Raw genomic sequence first — 27,926 nt, 5'->3', positions numbered from 1 at the left:
AGAAGAAGGTCGAGAGGGTAAGAAGAATAGAAGAAGAAGAAGAAGTAGAAGAAGAAGAAGAAGAAGAAGGAGAAGAAGTAGAAGAAGAAGAAGTCGAGGTAGAAGAAGAAGAAGTCGAGGTAGAAGAAGAAGAAGAAGAAGAAGAAGAAGAAGAAGAAGAAGAAGAAGAAGAAGGAGAAGAAGTAGAGGTAGAAGAAGAAGAAGTAGAGGTAGAAGAAGTAGAGGTAGAAAAAGAAGAGGTAGAAGAAGAAGTAGTAGAAGAAATATGCTAACGCTACAAACAGGCACAACACTGTTACTCTGTTTTTACTGACATGTAACATTTTATTTCACCTTGCTCTATGTTTTTTAACGCACATTCAAAAACGGGAACATTTTCGGGAGTTTCAACCGGGTACCGGCCACCGAAAACGGGGACTTTGCCCGGAAAACGGGCACGTTTTGGTCACCCATCCGACTGTGTTTACATCCAAGCACACACGCTAACATTAATTAAGACTACAAGCTCACTTGGGGTTGAGGCTTTTTTACACGTTGCTTGACTGCCTGCCCACATATATCTGATCTAGACATAGTAACGGGTGTTGGGGAAAATAATTATTTAAAGTTATTTAATAATTGTGACATTTATTTTACTTTTTCGATGGATGAATGATGCTCAAAGTGAGGGGGCAAGTAAGACAACTGAGGGGGCAATGCCCCCTTTTGCCCACTCGTGGCGCCGGGCCCGGTCTCGACCCCCCAGCTAAATTGAAAATCATGTTTTCAGAATGTTGTCATCCACTTGGTTCCAAAGTTCAGTTCTTTAACATCCCTAACAGAGCATCTGAATGTGTTCACTCACCTGAATGAAGCTTCATAATCTGGCTACAGTCCAGTGTTTCTGAGAGGTCGGTGTTAGGCTTGGGGTCAAAGGTCACATGTTCAGGGCTTCCTCTGCTGGGGGGCTCTGTCTCTACAGGGCCCTGCTTCAGAGGGTCCAGAGTGTTAAAGCTGCACGCCCACTGGCTGACGGGCTCCGCAGGGCGGCCAATCAGAACACCCAGGGAAGGGTCTGACCTCCGTCCCTGGAGGACCTTTTGTGTCTCTTCTATCCCACGATGCAACAGGCGGTAGTAGAGATGCCCTTGGTCACGCACGCACATGTCTGTCTCCTCCTCTGGAAAACACAACGGGTGTCGGCAATGTCATATCCATATCCACACACACACACACACACACACACACACACACACACACACACACACACACACACACACACACACACACACACACACACACACACACACACACACACACACACACACACACACACACACACACACACACACACACACACACACACACACACACACACACACACACACACACACACACACACACACACACACACACACACACACACACACACACACACACACACGCACACCTATGCAGTAGTGCAGCAGTCTTCCCAGCATGTCTTGCGTCTCAGCAGGCCGGCACAGAAACAGCCTCATGGTGGTGGTCAGCAGCTCCATCTTGACTCCCACAGACGTCTCGCTCCTCACTCCATCAATGAACACCTCCAGCGTGTATGGGGCGCTGGAGACCCGCTCCCCATACACAGCCAGCAGCCACAGCAAGGCCTGCCTGCCCTGAGGGAGGAGAAGGAGGAGAGGGTTCAGGTTGTGGGAGTCTAGGAAGGTTCCTAACCGAGGGAAATGACGTGAAGTGTCAGCCATGATAAGAGCTGTTTGAATTCTCTAGAGATGATAGCAAAGGAGCTTTAGTGCATTCCAAGTTATTTCATTTAGGATACACTGGAGCGTCCTTTACGAAAGGAAAGGAGATAACATTACTTTAATTAATGTAAATTATATATAAAGTCAAAATGTAGGTGTTTGGTGTTCTTAAGCTATTTTTATTGAATTAACTAATTTGAATGGCTGTATGCAGAGTGGTAGAAGTGAAGGCCTAATATGAAAAAACAAAACATACAAAAATATACACTATACTATATTGCATAACTACAAATAGTTCCCTACAATCATACTTATTGGGATTAATGTTGATTATTGGAGTGGACAGGAGGATGAGCGTGGGCACCATTTCCTTTCACGTTCTTTGTTAAATTATATTTAAACCTTGGTAATAAAGTAATTTCTCGCTGTTAAAAGAAAATGGTAGTTTTCGCACAGTAGTCGCACATCACTGACACTGTTCATCATAATGACGTCTCACTGTCGGTGCAGTCTCTTTTTCCTATGGTCTGATGAATTCTCCTTCTCATCTTTCCTTAACCCTGTGACTTTTTTAAGGTTAAGGAAGAGTGGTTAGGCAAAGACAAAGGATTGGATTTTGACAACTGGACCCAACCTCAGACTATATTTGGAGGCCCTGGACCACCAGAGATGTTTCCTGTTATCCGTGCTCAGGTTTGAAGGCTCCCTGTGTGACGCAGGTGAAGTTATCCACTGTCAAGCCGATGGTTTCACCCTGCTGTTTTATTTATGTAAATAATATGGGTTACAATTTCTTTGAAGCATATTATGCATTCATCCTCGTTATTAGGCCGTGTAACAACACATTATGTTAAACCAGATCAAATTGAAAAATCTTTCACTTCATTATGTCATAACGCCCTCACTGTGCAATAGATTCCCCCACATTTCATAATAAATAAATATATATTGCAGTGGTTATATCAAGAAGCCGGAGTATCTTTTAGACAACAAAAAAAAGAAAAATATAACTATAAATTCATTGAACTATATTACAACCAGGTTAGGGCCAGGTAGGCCTGTCACGATAATATTGTAGGCAACGTAGGACCATTTTAGACCACCATTATTAATGATAATATATAATAATAATTAAAGTACATCCTTTCAAACATAACTTTTTATTCAACATTCAACATTGCAAATGATATGTGAAATTAAATTCAAATATATAAATTATATATAATAAATAAAACAAATAAATAAAATTATAAAAAATTAATTAAAATCACACACAACCAAAACAATCAATTGAATAGACTATCTATCTATCAATAAATAAATAAATATATATAAATATATATATATATAAATAAATAAATATCATATCATATCATATCCAAATCTGTATTTCAAAGATTTCGAGCAAGGAACACCAACATGTTTGCATTGTCGGGCAAATGCATCTTTGATTGCAAACTGTCGGGAAGGTGGGGGCTCTCCATCTCCAGCTGCCGTGTTTGCTCCCAGCTGGGAAAACGGAATGGGTAGGTTGTGTTTCAGATGCAGTTTAAGGTTGGTCGTATTGCTAGCTTTTGTTGCTACCTTTTTAAAACAAATGCGACATACCGGCTCATTCAATTCCGTAGGTTCGCCTCGTTGATTTGGCTTAAATCCAAAATATTCCCACACTGGAGATGTGGAATTAGGTTTTGCAACCACTTCCATTTAACTTCAAATTCCCCTCGAGTAAGTCACACGTTGTCTCCTGCTTGTCTCTATATTATTCATTTGGCTGCTACACTGTTGCACGCGGAGTGTCCTGACCTGGCTGTGTGTGAGCCCCGCCCCTCACGGCGAGCCTGGCTAAAATGCTGGTCACATTCTTATGTAAACAAACACGCATGTAAACTGCAATTTATCGAGGTCAGAAAAGTTATCGAGTTCATTTTTATTTATCGTACGATAAGTCAATTAATTGCTTATCGCAACAGCCCTAGGGCCAGGTAATTAAAATATAACAGGATTTATTTTATGTCATTTGTCTGACACACCTTAGTTTGGTTATTCTTTTGAAAATGGGTCAGAAAGTCCATGCAGTTAAACCAAACAGTAGCAAGGCTAGTGATAGTGGTGGTGTAGAAAATCTAATATATTTTACTTAAGTCATATTAACATATAAGCTTAAAGGTAGCCAAACATGCTTGACAAACATAAAAAACAACAAACTAATATACTGGTTTTAGCTTTCAACAGGCAGCATCGATGCCGTGTGACTAACCATGCCCTTTAAAACTCCCAAGCCCTGGGCCCAGTCTCTCATAATTCCACCAATTATGAAATTCAATACTAACAAAGCAGTACAACAGTTGCTTTTTACGTGTGGCGTCACCATATCTGGACAAAGGTGATTGATAATTAAACTTAAACCCATAGAAATACCCCGTCCCAGCATTGCTTCTGCAGAGCATGTGTCAGATTTATCCTCTCACTCCCTTTACCTTTCTCTTTACAGCCGTCCAGACTGGATTACTATTGAAAGGACACTTTGTTTGTTTTCCATTTACAGAGGCAGGGCTGTGCACAAACACCCGACAGCTAGCGGGCCATGAGGAGAGATCAGCTGATGTGACAACAGGTGTATTGTGTTAGCATCGCTGAAATAGACCAATCACCACAATGACGACTTATACTTTTGGTACTTTAAGTATACATTGATGGTATTACTTTTGTACTTTTACTTGAGTAACATTTTGATTGCAGGGCTTTTACTTGTAACAGAGTATTCCTACACTCTGGTAGTTCTGCTTTGACTCAAGTACAAGATCTGAGTACTTCTCCCACCCCTGATTAGGGTATAGGTTGCATGCAAATGAACTGAGTAAGAAAAGCTGAAATGAAGACAAAACTGCCCATGTACCAGGGCTCAGTCCCTGCTGTGGCCAAGGCAGGGTCTTTCCAAAATCTGTTCTGGGACCAGTCAGCTACGTTTCTGTGTGATGACGCAGGTGTTTTTACTCTCTCTCTTCAACCCAGAAGAATGTGATTTACCACAGGAGCCACAAGAAGGGTATAGCGGGGAGATAGACATACAGACTAGTTTATATCTAAAAAGCAATTATTAGAAAACCCAAATAAAGCGATAAGCCTATGATGAATAAACACAATGTCTGTTTACAATAACCTCAAGGAGTTTGGATAGGGTGGTTTTTGTTTTGAATTGAACTTGACCATCGATGACGTATATAAATGATTACAGACTGAGAATGCCGAACATAAGCTTTATCCAACTGAGGCTCATTAAAGCAGTGACAAGAGCTCAAACTAAACACCAGCTCTCCAACACATCGTACGTGATAGTTTAAGGGGCGGGACATCTCTAAGCGAATGACCAATCACAACAGAGCCGGCCAGCTAACCGATCAGAGCAGACTGGGCTCTGGTTTCAGACAGAGGGTGAAAAGAGGTGCTGCAGCACAGGCAGTATGAGAAAAATAAAGAGCTTTTTGAACATTAAAGCATGGAGACATGTCCCAGGAGAGGCCTAAATACAAACCTTTAAGAACATAGATTTTCATGGCCTTTTACCTTTAATATATGTGTTAAAATCACACTCTAAAAAGAAAGTATTATGCATAATAAGATATTCTACTTTTGATTCTTTGAATACCTTTTACTACATTTTGATTGTAGGACTGGTAGTGTTTTAACTTTTTGGTTTTACTACTTCCCTTAGCTAATGGATGTGAATCTTTCATTAAATGGTAGCATGCCAGGTGGGTCTGACCTGACTGTCCTGCAGCGTGTCCTCGCAGCCCTCCAGAGCCTCACACACCGTGTCGCTGCACTGAGGACACACCCACACCAGGTCTCGCATGGTCTGCACCACGGCTGCCAGAGACACAGGGACACACAGAGGGACAGTTTGTCTAGGAACTGGAATTACCACTTGTGGTTGAATGCTGCTGTCCGGTTGAAACCATGTCTATCAAATATGTCATCACTTTATATATATACTATTAGACATTTGTGTACAATTGTAATAATTAGCATATTAATTATTGAGCAATGGCTAAAAACTAAAAACAATTTGAGTGATCAACAAAATCTAATCAGTGGCCAAATTCAAAGAAATCCCCTGAAAGATTTCCTGTTCATGAGAGCAGTGGTGGAAGAAGTACTTAAATACTTTACTTAAGTAAAAGTAGAAATACTTCGGTCTGAAAATACTTCATTACAGGTAAAAGTCCTGAATTCAAAATTTTACTTGAGTAGAAGTATAGAAGTATTGACAGCTAAAAGTATCAAAAGTAAAACCTATTATAGAATATTAAATGATTCCTTCCTTCTTTTAATTGCTTACAAATACATGTACAAACAATTCAACATCATTTTGTATGTATTTTGTAGTAACGTACTGCGTTATAATCATATACAAATGTCATGTGTTTTTTTTATGGAAACAGTAGCTGGAAACTATTAGTGTTAAATAAATGTAGTGGAGTAAACAGTACAATAAATGTTTCAAAATGTAAGGGAGTAAAAGTATAAAGAAGCATTACATGGAAATACTCAAATAAAGTACTAAAAAATAGTACTTAAGTACAATACTTGAGTAAATGTAATTTGTTACTTCCGAACAGTGTAAGAGAGTGGGACGGACATATGATGAATGCAGCAGCACAATGACTGGAAGTGAGGTTTGTGTGTGTGTGTGTGTGTGTGTGTGTGTGTGTGTGTGTGTGTGTGTGTGTGTGTGTGTGTGTGTGTGTGTGTGTGTGTGTGTGTTTTACCAGAAGTGATGTGTTCCTGTTTGAGCCCCAGCAGTCCAGTGAGGATCTCCAGACATCTGTCGCTGTAGCTCCGCCCAATTCCACCTGCACCCAGTTCAGACAGGAAGTCACAGGAGGGGAGGGGGAACCTGAACATTAGAAACTCTGTCCCACACAATGAGAAGTTTGAAATATTGCTCAGCTCGTTTCTCTGGCTGGATTTTTAGATTAGGTTCAAATGTTTTGTCATTTCACATAGTACAACAAAATGCAGTTTGCATCCAGGTTACAGTATATTCACATATTACTAGTGGTGTAAGAAGTACTCAGGTATTCTACTTAAAGGTAGGGTAGGTAAGTTTGAGAAACCGGCTCGAGATCGCTAGAATTTGAAAATACACAACCGGAGAAAATCTGCCACTTCCTTACAGAGCCCCTCCTCCAACACACACGAACGCGCACATGACCAATGAGGGCACAGATAAGTTTGTGCACAGATGGAAGGCTGACAGGCAGGTAGGCCATCCAGTTATTTTAGCTGGGCCGGCTAAAAAGATTGGTCGTGCTTTTTACAGTACTACGGCTTCCACAGATGACATCTTTTTATGGATTTTTTGTCAAAGCACTTAAAGGGCCCATGTCATGGCCATTTCCACTGATCATAATTACATTGTTGAGGTATACTAAAATAGATTTATACTGTGCAATTTTCCAAACTCACATTGGTTTCGCATACAGCATCTCTGTCAAGCATGTGTATTCAGCAGTATTCACTTTCTCCACTAAACGACTCGTTGGAGCTCTTGCCCCCCCCCTCCCTGTGAGCCTAGTGTGCTCCGATTGGTCAGCTCGGCCACTCTGTTCTGATTAGTCAACCACCAGAGAGGCTGCGCCCATGTCTAACAGTGCTTTTCCCGGCTGCTATCAGTCTTATCATGGCGTCGGTACAGCCGTATATTTTATATACATATATATTTTTAACTGTTGTTATAGAAGAGTGTGACGGCCCCAGGGCCTTTGTCTTACGATGGGGTGGAGCTGAAGAGGCTAATCAGCACGATCACGGACACCTCCGGAGCCGAGGTGCTATTAAGCCCAGCTGCCCGGAGTCACACGACGGCCCCTGTCTCTCTCCAAAGCGGCTGCAGGAAGACTAACTCTGCGATCCTCTCAACCACCTATCTCTGCATTTACCACAATAAATGTGCCGTGGTTTTGTAAACTCGTGTATGTCTCCTTGCCTTTCCGTTGTGGCCTACGAGCCGCTCATAACAAAGAGTAAGTTATGTTTACCCGTTATAAACTACTACTGTTTGATGAGAAATCAAATCATGGTTTGCTATATATGAATTCAGGGAAGAAAGGATAGGCCTACTAAGTATTTCCATTAAACTTTATTTTTAGAAATGTACAAAATGAACATAAATATACATATATACACACGGTATATCATCCATTCCTCCTCGCATCTTGCCTGCGCACAGCCGGTGCGGTGCCTTTTAGCACGAGGCCTCAGTAGTAGTAGAAGTCCCGTCCCCGTCATGGATTGTCCGCCAGGATCTGGCTGGACGAAATCAAATGCAAATCACAAAATATTAGAGAAACTTAGTTGTTTTAGATTCGTTAGTAGTAGTTGTGTAATGAACAGCTTGCCTGCTAATATGCTAACCTAGCTTTGTTTACCTTGGTAGCTAACACGATATGAACGTTAGCTTGGAGGAAAGGCAACTATAATGTAGTGTAATAAAACTACTATGAACAAAAGCTAGTGGTTCATATTAGGCTAGCAATAACGTGTTTATAATTGCAATCGTATACGGGTATTCTGCTACCATACAATGTAACTTGCATGAATACATTGTTTTGCGCTAGCATACAGCTAGCCTCGTTAGCTACATGCAGTATATGTACTGTCACAATGTACGGTAAATCACCCGGAGTATACTGTATGAGTATTCTGTGTGTGTGACTGCAGACATTCTCCTGCCATGACAAACATGTAAGGCCATCTGCTGACATTGTAGTTGATATATTTAAACGCTAGCAACGTAGCATCACAAAAATGTTTTTCCGACCAAACCTAGCTTAGCTCCGTGTGTTAGATCGGTTGCATACACGCTACGCCAGCTATAATGTAATTACGTTTCGCGACTGACCGCACGGCAAATCACCCGGAGTATACTGTCAATAGGTATTTTGTGTGTGAATGCAGACATTCTCCTGCTATGAGATACATGTATGCAAGGCCATCTGCTGATATTAGAGTTGATATATGGAAACTCTAGCAACTTAGTTAGCACAGTTAGCACTGTGTCAATGGCTTAGCAGTCCAACACAGTTTACACATTTAAACAGTCTTGTTTGATAAATACACAAATAACAATGCAAACTTACAGGTTGTATACCCGGATCTTCCCCTGCTCCAAACGGTCCAAACAAGCTGTGCATATCCGGCCTCAAACTGGGCAATGTTTTGGAAGCTTTCGTCTGTGAAATGCCGGTTCTTCGAACCTCTGGAGGAGGAACACGCCGCTGCTGGTGTGGCCATAGCTCTTCGGGATTGGTCCATTTCGTTCCGGGTACCGCATGACATCAGGCGGTACCCGGAAGAATCAAATGGGCAGTGACGTATCTCCAACGAGGCGTTTTGGGGAGGTATTTTCTGTGTTAGAGTTTTACTCGCTACAGGGTGTACTTTGAGGGTTTTGACTCTGCACACCGTTTACATGCATAAAAACCTTCATAACACACAAGGGGACGGGTAATAACCGGAAAAGCATGACATGGGAGCTTTAAGATATTCATTGCTATTGGGATGTTAAGAGCATTCCATGGAATATAACAAAAAGTGTATCTCGAGCCGGTTTCTCAAACTTACCTACCCCACCTTTAAGTTAAAGTAGAAATCCTACAGTGTAAAAATACTACAAGTAAAAGTCCTGCATTAAAAACTTTCTTTTGCAAATGTACTAAAGTATTGGCATCAATATATACTTTGAGTACCAAAAGCAAAAGGTCTTATGAGTAATAACTCAATTCAGAATCATTTGGATTACATTTTTATTTTGGACGTATTCATATTTTCATCACAGCTGGTAAAGGTTGAGCTCCTTTTAATACCTGTATATATACTGCTGCTGGATATCTTAACCTATAATTATATATCATAGTTCTTTATTAGTTTATTTATATTCTGTTTTAGCCAATAATCTTATTCTTATAAGTAATTAGTAACTCATTTTGTCAAATAAATGTAGTGGCGTAAAGTACAATATTGGCTTCTAAATTGTAGTGGAATAGAAATATAAAGTAGCATTAAAGAAATACTGAAGTAAAGTACACCAAAATCGTACTTACGTGTACAGTACTTGAGTAAATGTACTACACTACATTACACCAATAAATACTAGGTTACAGTAGAAAAGTTGTTGCAAATGTGAGAAATGGTACAGAGTTTGCATAAATATGGAATACATATTTTCAGAGGGGTTTAGGCATGTATACATTGTATACATTTGAAATAGAGATGTATTAAATGTGCACATAGCAGTGTAATGTGAGTGTGAGGCGCTGTGGGTAGAAAAACGAAAGAGTGCTAACTGAAGATCCAGACGTCAGAGTACTTAAAGGTGGGGTAGCTAATTTTGGAGAAACCAGCTCGAGTGCGCTAGAATTTGAAAATACAAAACCGGAAAAAAATCTGCCACTTCCTTACAGAGCCCCTCCTCCAACACACACGAACGCGCACATGACCAATGAGGGCACAGATAAGTTTGTGCACAGATGGAAGGCTGACAGGCAGGTAGGCCATCCAGTTATTTTAGCTGGGCCGGCTAAAAAGATTGGTCGTGCTTTTTACAGTACTACGGCTTCCACAGATGACATTTGTTTATGTATTTATTGTCAAAGCATTTAATATATTCATTGCTATCGGGATGTTAAGAGCATTCCATGGAATATAACAAAAAGTGTTTCTGAAGTGAATTACCTACCCCACCTTTAAATCCTTTATCAGATTAGAAATACAGTATAGTTAGAAGGTGTGGCTTTGAGCTGGATAAAAAACACTGCCCAACGTACTAACACTGAGTCCTTACTGCAGGGACACTTTTCACTGGGTTTGTCTATTGTTGAAAATATTTTGGATAATGTTCTCAATAACATTTTTAAAATAGGTCTGGCCAACGCTTTTATGTGGAAATATAATGACTAATCTATAATCTATATAAATAATGACTATGTTTTTAGAATCCTTAAAAAAGGCTCGTTTAACAATAGCAGACAGTCTTTAATCTGTGGCTGCTTTCATCCTCTGGTTACTGTTCAACCCGGCTCAGAGGGGAATGTTGACATTTGTAGAACAGGGAAGTGGAGTTAGAGAGGATATGAATCGACAAAAACAGCCAGGTAATACTGTCAAAGAAAGCTGGCTGAGCTTTACTGAAGTTAAGCATTTAGGAATAAAGTGTAATATGACAGAAACAGGAGAGAATATATAAGTGAGTCTTTCTGAAACATGAAATGACAGCTCATTTTTTATTCTGTATATGTATGTATATATATATATATATATTTATGTATGTATTTTTATTCTTTGGGACAGTGAGAAATGGCATTTCGGAAATTGATAATAAACATGACTTGGACTTTGACTTGGCGTGTGTGTGTGAGTAAAAGGGTGTGTGACTGGTCTTCAGGAAATGACTGCCTGTGAGTGTTTGTCTTGTAATAAAGACATGGTGCAGCAGCAGTGTGTGCATTATGTTGCTGCAGGAGTGTGTTTACCTATGGCTGAGATGGCAGCCTGGGCGGTGTCAGTGTTCACGTCGGTGCAGTACCCTCTCAGCTCGTCCAGTATCATTGAAACATTGTCATCATTCACCAGCTCCACCAGCACCTGCAAACACAAACAGCTTCAGTTCACTGACAGCACCCAGTACTGATCTGAATATACTGGGCAGTGAGTGTGGATACCATTAAAGGGTACCCAGCACTTCAGTATCCGCCACTATTCCGATTAGGAAAACTAATCATGTCTAATTCAACAGTGTGTACAGTATGAGTTAACATGTACAAGTGTGTGGTTTATTTTAAAGGGAAAGAAATACATTCAAAAACATAAACACAAAAGGATTTTGTAAGGAGGTTTATATAAGAGGGCTTAATTGCAAGTGCCAACTGTGCACACTTAATCCCACTAAACTCTTGTTTCAGTTCACCATGTAACTCCATTTAGAAAAAACACCTTATGGCAGCACAGGTGTGGTGAGAGAAGACAAACAACATAATATAAAAGAAAACAATAAAGGGGTTACATTTAAGCTGCAGTTGTTTTTGTCACTATATCCTAACAGTGGTGCATGACACATATAATCTGTGGAGAAAAAACAAATCTCTATCCTCCTCAGGCTTTGGGAGTAACGGATTACATGTTACAGGTTCAAGTTATAAGGATACAAGAAAAAGGTAACTATTTCCTTACAGTCACATCAAAAAGACATAATCAGATTCCTGGTACATTGTTTAAAAGTGGGGATTACTAGCAGGATTACAATGTTATGTTTCGATTTATGATAGGGAGACGTACCGTCTGGATTTTCCTTTTGGTTTTTATTTAGGCTACTTTCATTGAATTTGTTTATTTTTAAATGCAGTAGGTTGATCACCTGATCAGTGATCTATCAAGGAAAGAAAACTGTGTTTGCTTTGAATGAATGTGTTAATCTAAAACAGCATTTGTAAACTATACTATTCTGAAAGCCTAGAGGACACATTTTTGATACTAAATATCTTGGTTTCTTATTTTCTAAGGTCACTTTGTTCTGTTGTAAAAAACATCTTATTGATATCCCTTTTCTTCTTTATTTACTGCATTTGATATTGAGTTAATCCAAAAGTAACGGAAAGTAATCAGGATACATTTATTTTATATTGTGATGCTCAGATTAACGGAATACATTTTTTAAGTAACCCTCCCAACCCTGATCCTCCTAGACTCATAAAAGCATATGGAAAATGATGATGCATTTGGGTGAAAACAGCCAATCAGAGGCAAGGAGCCTCTACTGAAGAAAGGGGTTAAACTAGGTCACATATGAATGAGGATTCTGTTACCTACTTCTGACCTAAAATGTTTCAATGTGCTCTCTAGCTGTAGAACATGGACATGTTGAACATGTGTTCTGTTCCTTTAAGAACTATCTGACTGTTGAAAAGCAACACTGAGGCCCAATCCCAAACCACTCCCTCGACCCTACCCCTCCGTGACGGAGTGAACTCCGTCTGTAGCCACACTCGCAGCTCAACGAGGCTCCCTCCTGTCAGATGGAGGGAGTAAATACAGCGGCAAGCTTTGGGACAAACTCCCCTCTCTCCGGCAGAAACAGGAAATGCCGTAACTGTATGTAACAACGGTTTCAAATCAGCATCACTTAGACAAAAAATGTAAATTAATAACTCAAATAAAACTCCAAACATCTTTCATTGTGTTACTTTTTCTGTAAAGCTCTTTTAGTTTTAAACCTGATGTTTATAAGCTTCTTAGTTTTTGCAACAGTCTGTAAATATACACAACTTTATAATAAAATGCACACATTTACCTTTTTCTAGACTAAACACAGGTATGATCCTAAGTTAGAAAAAGATGAGGTTATCATGAGGTTGTTAACATCGCAGTTTATCAGTGGATGTTTGCTGGAACTACTTGTAAACAGCGTGTTTCCTGACGGACACACACAGCGTGACTCCGGTCAGGTAGAGACCGGTCTCCAGTCAGCACCGATGCAGACTCGCTGTTTGAGGGCTTGATAGCCCACTCCCCCTCCACACCTCTCCACACTCGTTGGTTTGGAACAGCACTTAATGAGGAGGACCCTCCGCGCGAACGCGCAAACGGAGGGGTAGTGTGTAGGGGTAGGGTGTAGGGGGCGGTTTGGGATTGGGCCTGAGTCATCACCTGCATCTTCCTCTGCTTGATGTAGGCTGGCTCTGCGTAGCCACAGAAGAAACGCTTGTAGTGCGCCCCCATCAGGCCAGGCAGAGACCGCAGCAGCAGCTAGAGGAAGAACAACACACCTTTTAATTGTCCACATGTACACACGTCCCCCTTACAGGAGATCACCACTGCAGACAGACTAATTATAAGGTGATGTACGCTTCCTTATGTAGCACATTTCAACACAAGGTGATTCAAAGTGCTTTATAAAACACATTAAAAGCATTAGGATTAGATTTGAAAACAGTCGCAAAAAAGCCAAGAATTGTAATTAAGCTAAAATAGAACAGTTTCAGTACAGTGTAAGATATGAATAGTTATTAAATGTAATAAAAGACAGCAGTAAAAGTAAAACATTTAATTTGGAGGAGCCTTTCACAGCATCGGACACAGTTCATGAAACACTAATAAAAAATACTAATACTCATTACAAGTTAAGGTCCTGAATTCAACATGTTGCCTAACTAAAAGTATTAGCATGAAGAAATACTTAAATAAAAAAAGGAAAAGTACTGATACTGCACAATGGTCCATCTTAGAATAATATAAAGTACACAAGTATTATCAGCTAAATTAGTATTCATTTTTGTACAATGATAAGATATTATGGTAATTATATTTTCCTGTTTTATAAAAGCAGCATGGAGCCAATCTTAGATTTCAGAAAATACCTCGCTTAGTTGTAGTAAAGTACGGATGAAGGAAATATGATCCTTTGAGCCTCCACACACACACACACACACACACACACACACACACACACACACACACACACACACACACACACACACACACACACACACACACACACACACACACACACACACACACACACACACACACACACACACACACACACACACACACACACACACACACACACACACACACACTCTGTTGCCCACTCATTTGCTTTTCATGTGTGAACCCCCACCTTCTATGTCTAAAGCGTCAGTAGTTCATCACACTAAAGTCTAAAGTATTACATGCTGCAGTCCTTACACCCCCCCCCCCCACCTCTGCACCTGCCCCCAGTGTTGTAAAGTAACTAAGTACATTTACTCTAGTACTCTTCTTAAGTATAATTTGGAGGGACCTTTAGTTACTTTACAGATGTGGATGAATGATGTGAAATATAACCAAGTGTTAAATCAGACTTTAGTTCCACCTGGAGTAAATCCACAAGCTACCCTGCAGTATACAAAGTCATTCAAACTAGCTGCACCTTTACCAGCTTTGAGAACACTTTCATGATCAATCATTATAAAACATATCATATCTATTATTCTGAAATGGACCAGCTGCACAATGACTACTTTACTTTTGGTACTTTAAGTATATTTTGATGATAATACTTTTCTACTTTTACTTGAGTAACATTTTGAATGCAGGACTTTTACTTGCAACAGAGTATTCCTACACTCTGGTACTTCTACTTTAACTTGTGTACAGGATCGGAGTACTTCTCCCCCACTGACCTGTATGTGGCACAGGGCGGTGAGCCTCATCTCTCTGGAGGGGCTTCCGCAGGCAGTCAGCAGGGGGGCCCGCACTCGCTCCAGGGCCGCCAGCCCGACAGCAGGCAGGGCCGAGCAGAGCCCCAGGAAGAGGCTGAGGGTGGCGGCCATGACGGGGGGGTGGGGGCTGACCAGCGAGGCGTCCAGCAGGGACAGGATGTCAAACAGCTCGTCCTCGGTCTGAGGCCGGTAGCGCTGCAGGACCCTCAGGACCTCACACTGACCCCAGACGTCACACTCCTTCAACCTGGGAACAAACACACACACACACACACACACACACACACACACACACACACACACACACACACACACACACACACACACACACACACACACACACACACACACACACACACACACACACACACACACACACACACACACACACACACACACACACACACACACACACACACACACACACACACACATACATACACACACACACCTCAAATCAACACCGGGCAGACAATTTATCTTGGAAACATGTAGATTAATCAGAAATAAAAAGACAGCAAGCTCCCTACCAATCATCCTGCCAATGTTAGGCAGCATTTGTTTAACTTCGTATTCCTGAAGTCACAGAAAAATGTAAAAAAGGTAAAACCTTTTTGGTTAAAAGTCATTATTTATCCAAGTGAAGCATGAATAAATGCTATCTCTTTTCTACGGTTTGACACCGCTGTTATTGGTGGTGGTGGTGGGCTGGAGCTGATCTTCACATCAGGATCCCTCTGTGCTGAACCCAGAATGTGACTAAAGACGGTTTTAAACATCACACTATCCATTTGTGAGCTGTTACAGATGATATTTACAGTATTTGAGTAAATATACCAATACCTCTGTCTGTTTATCATCCTGGTATCATCTTAGTGTATTTCAGGTTTTCCTGGTAAAACTGCCTTAGAGGGAAGTGTATCAGGAAGTACTGGGAAGCCATGTGAAGTACTGCTTTAGCTCAGAACAAACACAGGACAGAAAATGTCAACAAATTCTATTTCCGTAAAGAAGAAAGAAATGTTTTACTTAGTGGCACACAAACAAGGAAATTACAATAATAATAATATAATATAAAGATACTCTCCATTATGCAACATGGTAAAGTTTAAGCTGGCAGCCTGTCGCAGCAGCTCCTAGTGTTTAACCCAGGGGTACTCAAATACAAATCTTAAAGGTCCAAACATTTTTTTTCAATAAGACAAAGGTCCGTTTATTACGGTCATTCAAACTTTTAAACAATTGCAACAAGATTCTTAACACGAGGTTGCAAAAACAAAAATAATCTGTATGCAGCAGTTTTCATTGTTATTGGTTCTGTGCTTGATCCCTCAGAGTCGCAGAGCTGCACAGTTATGAATAAAGGCAGCTGCACCCTCTTTCATTCAGCATTCCCATTATTGCTTTATAAATGTCTTGCCCCCTTGTGTGTCCACTGAGGTTCGTCAGGCCCAACACATCTTCAACAAACTCCCCCTTTGCCTCATCATAAAAACTCACAAACACCAGCAACTGAGCATTGTCAGTGGTGTCAGTGGACTCATCCACAGCTAAGGAAATGCACTGGGCATTTTTTATTCCATCACAAAGCTGATTCATCAAATCCCCAGCCAGTATTTATGTTCTTCTGGTTGCTGTGGAATCTGAGAGGGGGATTTGCTTGATTTGACCTGTTATTTCCTCTTTTTGTTTGCCTTCAAACATGGTCTCCATCACTTCAGTCATGCATTCTTTTATACTTCAGTTATTATCCAGTGGAATGTCCTTACCTACTGGCCTAGTTAAATCAAAGTGGTTTTGATTCAATGCTGAGTACAGCCAAACTTGACAGTCTCTTCTCTGTCATTGTAGAACGCAAATACCTCATTCCTTCAGTACTTGGGTCCGAATGCTTCTCGTTTTGCGCCGTACCGTTCAAATGAAATCGCCGCCAATCATATTTCCACGCTCGCGCCAGGGCCGGGGGAGGGGTTACAAAACGTGCGTCTTGTGCTGCATTCACTTACACTTGACATTAGAGACTTTCTCTCATAAATATCCGATGAGCCACAACTTTTCTTTCAAAACAAAGCTGCCAACTGGGGTGGCAGCTGGGGTGGCAAGGCCTATTTTTAGGGCGGCAGTTGCCACCCCGGTAGGTGAAGCTAGGCTACTAGCTACAGTACAGATGCAACTAGATGAGCTGTTAACTCTCGCTCTGACTTTTTTTTTTTTAAACACACACGCATTTTTCCCACCCGCATTCCGCGAAGACCCGCCCTACTGTGCCTCTGATTCGCAGACTGTTGGTGGGGGAAAAGAACGCTGACGGGATGCTGAATGTGATGCGTTGACAGACACACACAGACAGTGGAACAGTCGTACATGCAGAGCGCTGTTTGCAGTGGACATAGCGGAGAATGTTGACTCGTTGCGTTGTGGCGATGTCTCGCAGATAACACAGATAATACAGATAATACATATGAAAAGTATAATTTGCTCAGAGTCCAGAGACAGTTGTGGTTCGGTCCGGATCCGGACCGGAGTCCGGACTTTGAGGATGCCTGGTTTAACCTATAACATTTTTATTTCATTAATATTCCATCCATTGCACACTTAATGTAAATAATATCCTACTTTGAAATTGTGTAAGCTGTAATGTGGCACTTCATAGTGTTTATTTGTCAGTGAGTCTAGAGATTTTTATCTTTCATGTTCCACTTTTTAAATTTTTTAGTTCTGTTTTATTTTTCTATTTTGAGATTTTTACGTTTGTTTATTTTCTAGTCTTTTTTTTCTTTGAATGACGTGCATTGCCTTTGTTTTAACAAGCTGCTGTAATGAAAACATTTCCCAATTTAGGATCAGTATATCCTACCTTATTGAGCACAACTCTTGCATATCTTGGACCAGGTGATATCATCATGTGTGTGCTGTTTGTAGCAGCAGTGCCATAGACCTGTGTCCTGGCATCACTCAAATACAATGCTGTCTACACATGACTAACACTTTAATAGCTGTCATGTTCTCACCTGTTGAGCAGGTGATGGGTGATGGGTTTGTTAATAGCCACCCCCCCCTCCTCCTTCAGGATCTCCTCCAGAGCTCGGAGACAGTTCACCATCACCACGGGGTCCGGGTCCCTCAGCAGGGTGTACAGCTCGTTCACCACCGCGGCGTCTGGAAGAGTGAAAGAGAACAGGGCTGAGGACATGTTGGGTGTTGAGTGTTGACCTGAGAGAGCTGAAGTTACCTACTGTAACTCCAGCTTCTATATAGTATAGGCGTAGCCCTCTAAGGCTATCGCTATTGGGTAATTGGCCCCACCTTCTGACTCACTTCCGGTATAAATAGGAAGGAGGCCCGACAGTCTGCTCCCACACAAACAGCTTTTCTTCAGCTACTCGTGGAGCCAGTGGGGCCCAGAACTATTGGCGCATTTCCACTACAGCGCGTGCACGGCCCGTTTTTGGTTGCGTTTCCACTTGGCGTAGTACCGGCAAGCGGGTACTATTTCACAGTTTTTCTGGCCCCATAAAATCGAGGTTCTTAGCGGGCCAACAACCAGGCTGAGTCGGGCTGAGTATGCTAAACTAGAGAGAGAGAATCGCTGGCAAGGGGGCTACAACTACAACAAAATGAACATATTTGACCGTGATTTAATTGTAATACACGTTTCAAAATTATGCCGAAGTAACAACATACTGATACCGGTTAGTAAAGGCAAAAAACCTTTTAAAATGCGTGTTTTCTGAATGGAGATCGGCTAAGCTAACGCAGTATATGCTCCGACCGTCCACACTCACAACAACGGCCTATACAGACATAAATAAACCAGCGACTGTATTCTCCATGACACAGACAGTCTGTGGTTTGTACTTGTTTAACTTTTGTCTAGTTTCTGAACAGATATGAGGAGCTGTGAGCTTGAGTGCTAACAGCTAATGGCTGATGTTGTTTTTCTGTGGTTCACATTGAAGATGACGTCACGGCTCCGCCTACACTGCGTTAGTTACTGCCCCAGCTACTGAACTGTAATGGAAACGCAGCATAAAGTGATCATGGCCTAACAATGCCTAACAAGGCCTAACTATACCGTACTAAGCCGAGCGAGGCCCTGCAATGGAAATGCGCCATTAGAGGGCTACGCCTATACTCATAGAAGCTGGAGTTACAGTAGGTAACTTCAGTTCTATTTCGCATAGGCTTCGCCCTCTAAGGCTATCGCTATTGGGTTAAGGGCGAAGCAAGATGTAGTCTGCGCCCCACTGGGTCCGCCCCCTGTACCAGAAGCACAGACACACCTACTCAAATAATAACCCATGTCTATTGCGCCATGCGTAATAGCGCATCACAGTCCCTGGAAATATAGCATAAAAACATGAATATTCTCCATGAGGGGACGAAGGCTGGGAACAATACAAACCTGCCGCTGTGAAAAAGTAGAGACGAAGGTCACACTTTGTCCAGTGATAAAAGAGGGGGGGGAAAGCAGCTCTCTGCGTAACGACAGGCAGGAGAGAGGCGCACAGCTGGATCCCTGACATCACTCACTCTGACAAGACACTCAGTAGCCTACAGAGTGTGTCAGAGAGGAATGGGAGACATCCCTCAATAAAAAATGAATAAACGAACAGGGGGAAGACCAAGAAGCAGCAGTGCAAATGTCTTCCCACTAGGCGCGTTCACACCGGAGTACTTTTCCCACAATAGTTCATCAGAACTACGATATATTTGCGTTCACACCAAAAAGCCCCAGGAACTAAAGTAGTTCAAATTAGTTCATCTGACCCGCTTTTCAGTCCCTGCTAGAGAGCAGGGACTGTCGTGGGAGAAAATAGTTCATACGTCTGATTGGCTGTGCGGAATGCAAACCACGCCTTTTGACTCTGAATTTTTTTTTGTAAGCGGCCATTGTATTTGCTCACTTCGGGCAGCGCACACGAAGAGATTACTTTTGTGAAAGCAGTTATTATAGCAACACTAAATAAATCATCGGAGCGGTGGAGTGATGAGGATGTGTCGGCGCTTCTGGCGATTTACTCGGAGGATGCGAAGCGCCGCATTCAGAAGCTTCTACTGAATGCAGTTTCCGTGGCTCAGCAAAGTTAGCAGACCTGGCAAAGTCATGTCGGGACGACTACGAAGGTAAAATAAAATACATGCACTGCACTGTTTTAATCTGCACAATACTGGTCTTAGATGTACTTTTATTTGCTCAGTAGATCGAGCTAGCCATGCTAGAACTTGCTATCATAGGTCCAAGCTGGCTAACAACATCTAGCTAGCTAGCTATTCTCAGCCGTGCCAGCTATGAACACGTTTTGACTTGTGAATAAGTGTGCAATGTTCTGTAATTTGCTTCACTAACTCATGGCACTAATCGTGTGTTTCAGGCGAGGTGTTTCTCTCTGGATTAGAAACTAGTTTTCCCCTCCGGGATAAAACGATAATATAACGTTAGCAATTAGCATGCTAGCTGGACATAATGCTACCTCTAACAATACATTGTAGTTGCTATAATTTCAAGTCATTTGCAACATTCATTCTACATGTTAATGGTAAAAGCTTAAACAGTTGATTACCTACATGCCACAAAGACTGATGTTCTAATATTTTTGCACATTTAAGTAGAAATGTAATTGAAATTCTATTTATTTTTCCTTTTTTTTATTGATTGTTATAATTGTACTCAGCCATGTTATGTTAGATGTCAATCCACTTCCACTGTAACTACTCTGGCCTTGAAAGAAGGTTACACATCTAACTGATGTCCACTAATCCCTATAAAACAAAGTTCAAGCATACATTAAGCACAAAACAATAAATAAGGGCACTTTATTTGATATTATTTGATCCTTTCTTATCTTCTACTTTACACCTGCATTTTGTACACTGTCCCTGCCTGCACCATGTCCAATGTTGTCTCTGTTGACAACCTACTTATTTCTCCTTAGGAAAGCGGGCACGGGTTGACAGCTTCCTTGACACCATCATGGCGATGGACCGCCGTGCCATGGTCAGCAAGGAGAATGAGGACCTGCGTGCCAAGGAGATGCACGACGAACGGCTGCTGCATTCACACAAGGCCCAGGAATCGGACGACCAGCTGCTCATGGTGATGCAGCGCCATGCTGACTCGGCCGTGCGCCAGGTGGAGGTGTCGGCGCACCAGGTGGAGCAACAAAATACCTTTCAGGCTGGGCTTCTGGCAGTGCAAAGCGAGCTGATTAAATCCAACAGGCCTTCAATAAAAAAATAAAGAAATACTTGTCGTCGTTGATAAACTGTACAATGACTTGTTGGGAGGCGTGTGGTGCAGTGGTCTCGTGCGTTGGTGTTCGGATCAGGGGAGCACAGGTTCAAACCCCACTGCAGTCAGCATGTCGTTGTGTCCCTGGGCAAGACACTTCATCCCAAATTGCCTACACCTGGGACAGTTAATGTTGTATTATTGTGATTATATATATATGCCACTGTTATTAATACTGACACTTCACTTTGCACTAAGGTGTGTCTGCTGCTGAGCCTACATATTGTTATTATATTGTTATTATATATATATATATATATATGTTTTGATACTACTGAGACTTTATTTGATATTGAAAATGTTAACTTCTATTTACATGCATACGACACACCTGGGACAGCGTGATGCTGTTATTGATATTGTCTTGAGTGCAATAAAAGAGAACCTACGTGGCGATTAAACGGAGCCTGTATCTTACATTTTTCATTACATTTCCTGTAACTAAGCTTGCTTATTTCTCCTCTGACACTTTATCTTTACAGTGACCTGTGTAGCATCCTATACATCACATGTAAGTGATTATTCTGATACCATCATGTTTCATCGGTTATAAACTGGCGAAGCTTTATTTATTGTGGCTTTCAAAAAGATCATTTCATTGTATTTCAAAATGGCGTCCAACACAAGCACTATTTATTTATAGAAAGAGAAATGGTTAAGTTTGTTATTACCAGTGTTGTGAGTTCAATATTTTTTATTAATTATAGTAAGGGAACATCTTAGGAGTTAGTGTAGTGAGTTTCAGAGCAGTGTAATAATTATTTGACCTAAAACTAAATGTTTTTATGAACATGACATGGGGATTTGCTAACTTTTGATTTCCCCCATTTTACACGACACTATGGGCCACAACTAACACGTAGGTTTCTGTAGGGTTCATGGCAGACGGATGCAGTTGCTCTCAGGAGGATATATAATAAAGGTGTGTTAGCTGCTTAGCCTATTTAGTGTGCATACGACACACCTGGCACAGTTTATTCATTTCACACGTAGCGTAGCGCGTGCATGTCGTCGTCCAATCCTTTTGTCAATCCTTCTTAACCGCCTTCGCTTCCGAATCAGCATTGCTATTGCATTTGACTGGTCGACGATCTGTATTTGTGTTTGCTTAAATAACTCAGACGAAGCTCATGTCTGAGGTCGGAAGGTAAACAGACGCCTCATTTACAGCAAGTGGGCGCGGGAGGTTTTTCTTCTTCTTTTTCTCTCGGTTTTTTGGCGGATTGCAACTTTAAGGTGCATACCGCCACCTACTGTACTCGCCGTGAAGTTGTTTGCGGCCTGCCAGTAAACCCAAAGCAGAAGAAGAAGCGACGTCAGCGGTTCATTTGCCTAATCCACCCCCAGGAACTCATTTTGGTGTGAACGCGATCTGCTTTAGTTCATCAGAACTAAAAGAGCTCTCGTGAACTAAAGTTCTCATGAACTATTGTGGGAAAAGTACTTGGTGTGAACGCGCCTAATGAAATTCCTCCGTGCAAGGCCGTAGAGCAGTGATTCTCAAATGGGGGTACGCGGACCCCTAGGGGTACGTGGGGGTACTGCAGGGGGTACGCGAGAGAAAACAATAAAAAAGGTTAATAAAAAAAATGCTTTTTTGCTTATGCTTGGTACAACTTGTATTTGCCGTACTCGCCATTAACTGTTATTGCTCAGGTTATTCTCGCACCCCCTCCGACGTAAGTGTGAAGTATTGGTACTTCGGCAGCCGAATGGGGCCAGCTAGAACCGGTTTTCGGTACTTAGAGCCGGCTCCGCTGCGGTGGAAACAGGAAGAACCAGAGCTAAATCAGGCTCTAGCCCGGAACCAGTTGCAATAGTATATTATAACAAATAGACATTTCAATGGAATCGTGGTTAAAACGTAGCAATACTACAGCAGGGAACGTGGACAATGGAGAAAAAGCCAAAATTGAGTCAAAATGCCGTCAATATCAGGAGGCGTATGCTTTGATGGGATTCACGTCCACAAACGGCAACCCGCCCCAGGCATTGTGTTTTTTCTGTGGGGAAAATCTAGCCAACAGCTCAATGAAACCAGTGCACCTCCAGAGACATCTCAGCACCTGGCAGGCCGCAAACAACTTCACGGCGAGTACAGTAGGTGGCGGTATGCACCTTAAAGTTGCAATCCGCCAAAAAACTGAGAGAAAAAAGCACCTGTGTCACGTTGGTAAGCCACCGGAGTTTTTCAAAAGAAAACTTGCTGAGTATAGATCCTCCCAAGAGATTATGCGAAAAGCCTCCACAACATCAGCCAAAGCACTGGAGGCATCGTATGCGGTATCACTGCTCATCGCTAAAGCCAAAAAGCCGTTCACGATCGCTGAGGACCTGTTACTCCCAGCTGCTGTTGTTTTGGCCGAGACGATGCTGGACAGAAGTGCCGCGGAGAAGTTCAAAACGGTGCCTCTTTCTAATGACACCGTTTCACGCAGAATAGAACGAATGGGAGCAGATATTGTTGAACAAGTTGTGGGAAAACTTGGCGAAACATTTTCACTCCAGCTTGATGAATCGACCGATGTCAGCGGTAAGGCTCAGCTCATTGCTTTCGTGAGATACGTGGATACTGACGACATTCATGAAAATGTGCTTTTCTGCAAGACCTTAGAGGGGAAAACAACGGGGGAGGACATTTTTAATGTTGTGAATGATTTCTTTATTGAAAACGAGCTGGACTGGAGAAACTGCATGAGTGTCTGTACCAGAGGTGGGACCAAGTCATTGTTTTGCAAGTCCGAGTCAAGTCTCAAGTCTTTGCGCTCAAGTCCGAGTCAAGTCTCAAGTCTTTGCGCTCAAGTCCAAGTCAAGTCTCAAGTCAGGATGGGAAAGTTCAAGTCAAGTCCAAGTCCTAAACTTTGACAAAACGAGTCTTAAACAAGTCCTTATGTGCTTTTCACCAAATGTAATGACATCGATCAACAGAATAATACTTAATAATCAAACTGCTCTTTATTAGTCACATTAATCATTTAATAATCCATTTTCTCTCTGCTGGTAAAGTAACCTGTTTTCTTCTATTGTAAGAGGGATCAGTAAGGTAAGGCTACCGTGACGGTTTGATTCAGAAGGAGTTTAATGTACAAGATCCCTGATGTTGAGGTGACCAGAATGTTTATTTCCACTGTGTACAGCATGTTATAAGGGACCCACAATCTATCTTTATGCAAGGGATAATGTGCAGCGAGGCGTCTCTATGGGGAAAAGAACACCTGAATCTAGATCCCTCTGCAGGTGGTACTTTAAGTATATTTTGATGCTAATACTTTTGTACTTTTACTTGTAACATTTTGAATGCAGGATCTTTTAATGTAACCGAGTATTCCTACACTCTGGTACTGTTACTCAAGTACAAGATCTGAACTTCTCCCACCTCTGGCAATAACTCCTGAGTGGTTACCAAAAAAAAACCCCTGCTCTGAAGGTTATTTTCATTTTACAAATCCTGCACTCAGCTTTGCTTTCTCCAATATCATTGACATGCAGCCAGAAGCTGCTCCTTTTTTCGGTTTTCGCAAATTTCTTGACTTTTTCCGACGCGCTTGCATTTAAATCTGTCTCCCCGTCGCTCTGTGTAGCTGGCCTGTACCACTACACCTGCTGTCTTTGGAGCGTCTGCCCCCCACCCTTCTTTCACATAATGGTATGATCCTAGTGTGTCCTCGCATATGATTGGCCGCATGGTGGCTCAGCAAAATAAAGTCCTGCCCCTGCCTGCATGGATTCTCAGCAAGAGTTGCAGCGGCTGAAGATTCTGCTCTCCCCGACGGGAGTCTGCTCTTCTAGCGGCATCTCGCGATCGGCGTGTTGGAGACCCCTGAATTAAATTATCAAGTCACCTCAAGTCAGAAGGCTCAAGTCCAAGTCAAGTCCCGAGTCATTGGTGTTCAAGTCCAAGTCGAGTCGCAAGTGTTTTGTGATTTTGTCAAGTCGAGTCCAAAGTCATCAAATTGGTAACTCGAGTCTGACTCGAGTCCAAGTCATGTGACTCGAGTCCACACCTCTGGTCTGTACTGACGGAGCTGCCTCAATGACGGGCCGATTTAAAGGGCTCATGGCACGTATTAGGGATAAAAATCCAGAAGTGCAGTGGAATTACTGTGTCATACACAGGGAAGCACTGGCGGCCAAAAAGCTGAGTCCTGTGTTGCATGACGTTTTGAACAACAGCATCAAAGTGATTAACTTCATAAAGTCAAGGCCACTCAATGCGCGTCTGTTTCACCGCCTTTGCGAGGACATGGGAGCTGAACACACCCAACTACTGCTACACACAGAAGTGCGCTGGCTCTCTCGGGGGAGGATACTGAGCAGGCTGTTGGAGCTACGATCTGAGGTGAACACCTTTCTGTCAGAGCAAGGATCTCCCTATGCCACACTGTTTGAGGACACAGATTGGCTTGCAAAGCTTTGCTATCTGGCAGACATATTCAGCAAATTGAATGAGCTGAATGTGTGGATGCAGGGAAAGAACACCAACATTCTGAACCTGTATGACAAGGTGGGTGGTTTCGTAAAGAAAGCAGAGTTGTGGAAACGGGCATGTGCACAGGGGGATCTCACCTGCTTTCCTCAGGTAGATGCTTTCCTCTCCAGTGAGGATGTGCAGAGCGCTCCAGTCAAGTCCATTATAGAGGAACACTTGGCCAACCTGATAGTTAGTTTCAAGTCGTACTTTCCTGACATGGAGGATAAACCTGCACAGCTTGATTGGGTAAGAAACCCATTTCTTCTGTTAGAAGCAAACAGAGAAAAGCTTCCTCTCTGTCACCAGGAAAAACTCTTGGATGTGTCATCTGACCGCGGCCTAAAGGTGACATTTGAAAACTCCACTCTCACGCAGTTTTGGGTGTGTGTGAAAAAGGAGCATCCTGAGCTGGGAAAAATAGCTTTGGAGCAGCTACTGCCCTTTGGATCCACATATTTGTGTGAGGCCTCCTTCTCTGCAATGACTCTGATCAAAACAAAGCAGAGAAACAGACTGGGCCTGGAAAAGACTCTGATCACTGCTGTGTCCTCTCTGCCACCAAGGATGACCAAGATCCTCAGTGAAGGACAAGCACACGTTTCACACTAAATTGAGTGCTAAAGTGCTCTTATTATTACTTGTTAGTGTTATTGCAATTTATAATTTATTTATTATTACAATTGTTTTTGTTTTTTGCCAATGTTTTGACACTAAATTGTATTTTCTATTTTCAAATGCAGTATAATGCACCTAAAACTCATTAATAGTGTCATTGCAGTGTTATTACGTAGTTTTTATTGTAATTGCACATTTTTGTTACAATGTTTTGTTTTGTTTTTAACCCTTTCATGCATTGTGACTGCTTATTTAATGCTGTTTTCTTGTTTATGCATGGGGTTTTGGATGGTAGCACATCAGGCACCACATTTTATTATAATATTTGTTTATTGTATTTTATAGTTTTTGCATAATATAACATTTTGTTCATTGGTTCTTTAAACATATAATTATTACTTAAAAATCTGTCGTTATGTTCTTTGTTTGTTGTAATTCATGGATGAAGGAGTTCATAAATCACACACTGATGGAACATCACTATATTGTAATTATTTATATAGGCTTTTTCTATCAAAAATGTTCGGGGTCGGTCAGGGGGTACTTGGCTTAGAAAATGTTTCAAAGGGGGTACATTACTGAAAAAAGTTTGAGAAGCACTGCCGTAGAGAATGAAATTCCTCTAGTGGAGTGCGCTCTGATGTTCTCCGGGGGACATACGCCTGTGACACAGCCTCACACAGCCAGTGTGACAGGCGTTGTGCAGACAGAGGCAGCCCTAGTGAGCGCTCTCTGTAATGCACAAACAGGCGCTGGGAACGGCGCAAACAGCCGTGCGCGTAACATAGCAAGCTATGCAAGATGTGCTGTAGTGGTCGTCATGGTGACGAGCCACGCCATTGCCCTCGCTGCCGCTGCCCGTGAGGCGAAAGGGCTGCGAGGGAGCCTCCACACGCTGCATTTCACTCCGGCTCTCATCATGAGGCGCGCACACGCTCAGGGAATAAGTGGTGGTGTGTGCTGTGCTGTCCACATGAGGCGTTATAACGGCGCTCGTGGGTTTATTATGACCGTGCGTAGGAGGCATATCTGGGACAGAACAGCACAGCAGGCTTCTGCAGCGAGCCCTGCTGTCTACTAACCGACAGGTTAGTAGACAGCTTAGTTAGCGAGCTCTGCAGTTTATTAACCGATAGATTAAAAACAGCAGGCTTCTGCAGCGAATGAACCACCTCTGGAGTCTTCCCCCTGTGGAGGAGACCCAGGGGGATCACCTTGTGACCAGCTGACGCCATGCCGAGCAGCTGCATCACGGAGAGGGCTGTCACCACGCTGCGGGGTGTGACACGCCGGAGGAGAGCTGTCAGTTTCTCCACTCTCTGCCGCGAGAGCCGCGCTCTCATGCTGGCTGAGTTTAATTCCACTCCCAGATAAATGATTGTCTGAGAGGGAAGAGGACAGCTCTTCTTCCAATTTATTATGAAACGCAGGCTTGACAGATGCGATACGAGATGTACCGTCTGTAAAGCGACTTCCTCCCTGGAGCGAGCCAGCAATAGCAGGTCGTCCAGATAAAACCACACTCTCATCCCTCCTCTGTGTAGCGGCTCCAGAGCCTTCTC

At 42.3% G+C, this 27,926-nt stretch overlaps 1 protein-coding gene across 1 annotated transcript in view; it reads right to left on the bottom strand.

The window, feature by feature from the left end:
• Nucleotides 1–844: 844 nt before the first annotated feature.
• Nucleotides 845–27,926, bottom strand: part of ap4b1 (adaptor related protein complex 4 subunit beta 1) — a gene marked incomplete at its 3' end in the record, with an annotated part of 34,389 nt that continues 7,307 nt past the window's right edge. The window contains 8 exon segments of the mRNA XM_034141018.1: nt 845–1,159; nt 1,430–1,637; nt 5,491–5,594; nt 6,497–6,580; nt 11,261–11,372; nt 13,431–13,529; nt 14,948–15,233; nt 17,998–18,145. Coding sequence (XP_033996909.1) covers nt 845–1,159; nt 1,430–1,637; nt 5,491–5,594; nt 6,497–6,580; nt 11,261–11,372; nt 13,431–13,529; nt 14,948–15,233; nt 17,998–18,145 — 1,356 coding nt within the window.

Source organism: Trematomus bernacchii, unplaced genomic scaffold (genome assembly GCF_902827165.1).
Source record: "Trematomus bernacchii unplaced genomic scaffold, fTreBer1.1, whole genome shotgun sequence".
Taxonomy (NCBI): Eukaryota; Metazoa; Chordata; class Actinopteri; order Perciformes; family Nototheniidae; genus Trematomus; species Trematomus bernacchii.
This window is presented reverse-complemented; position numbering and strand designations above follow the sequence as displayed.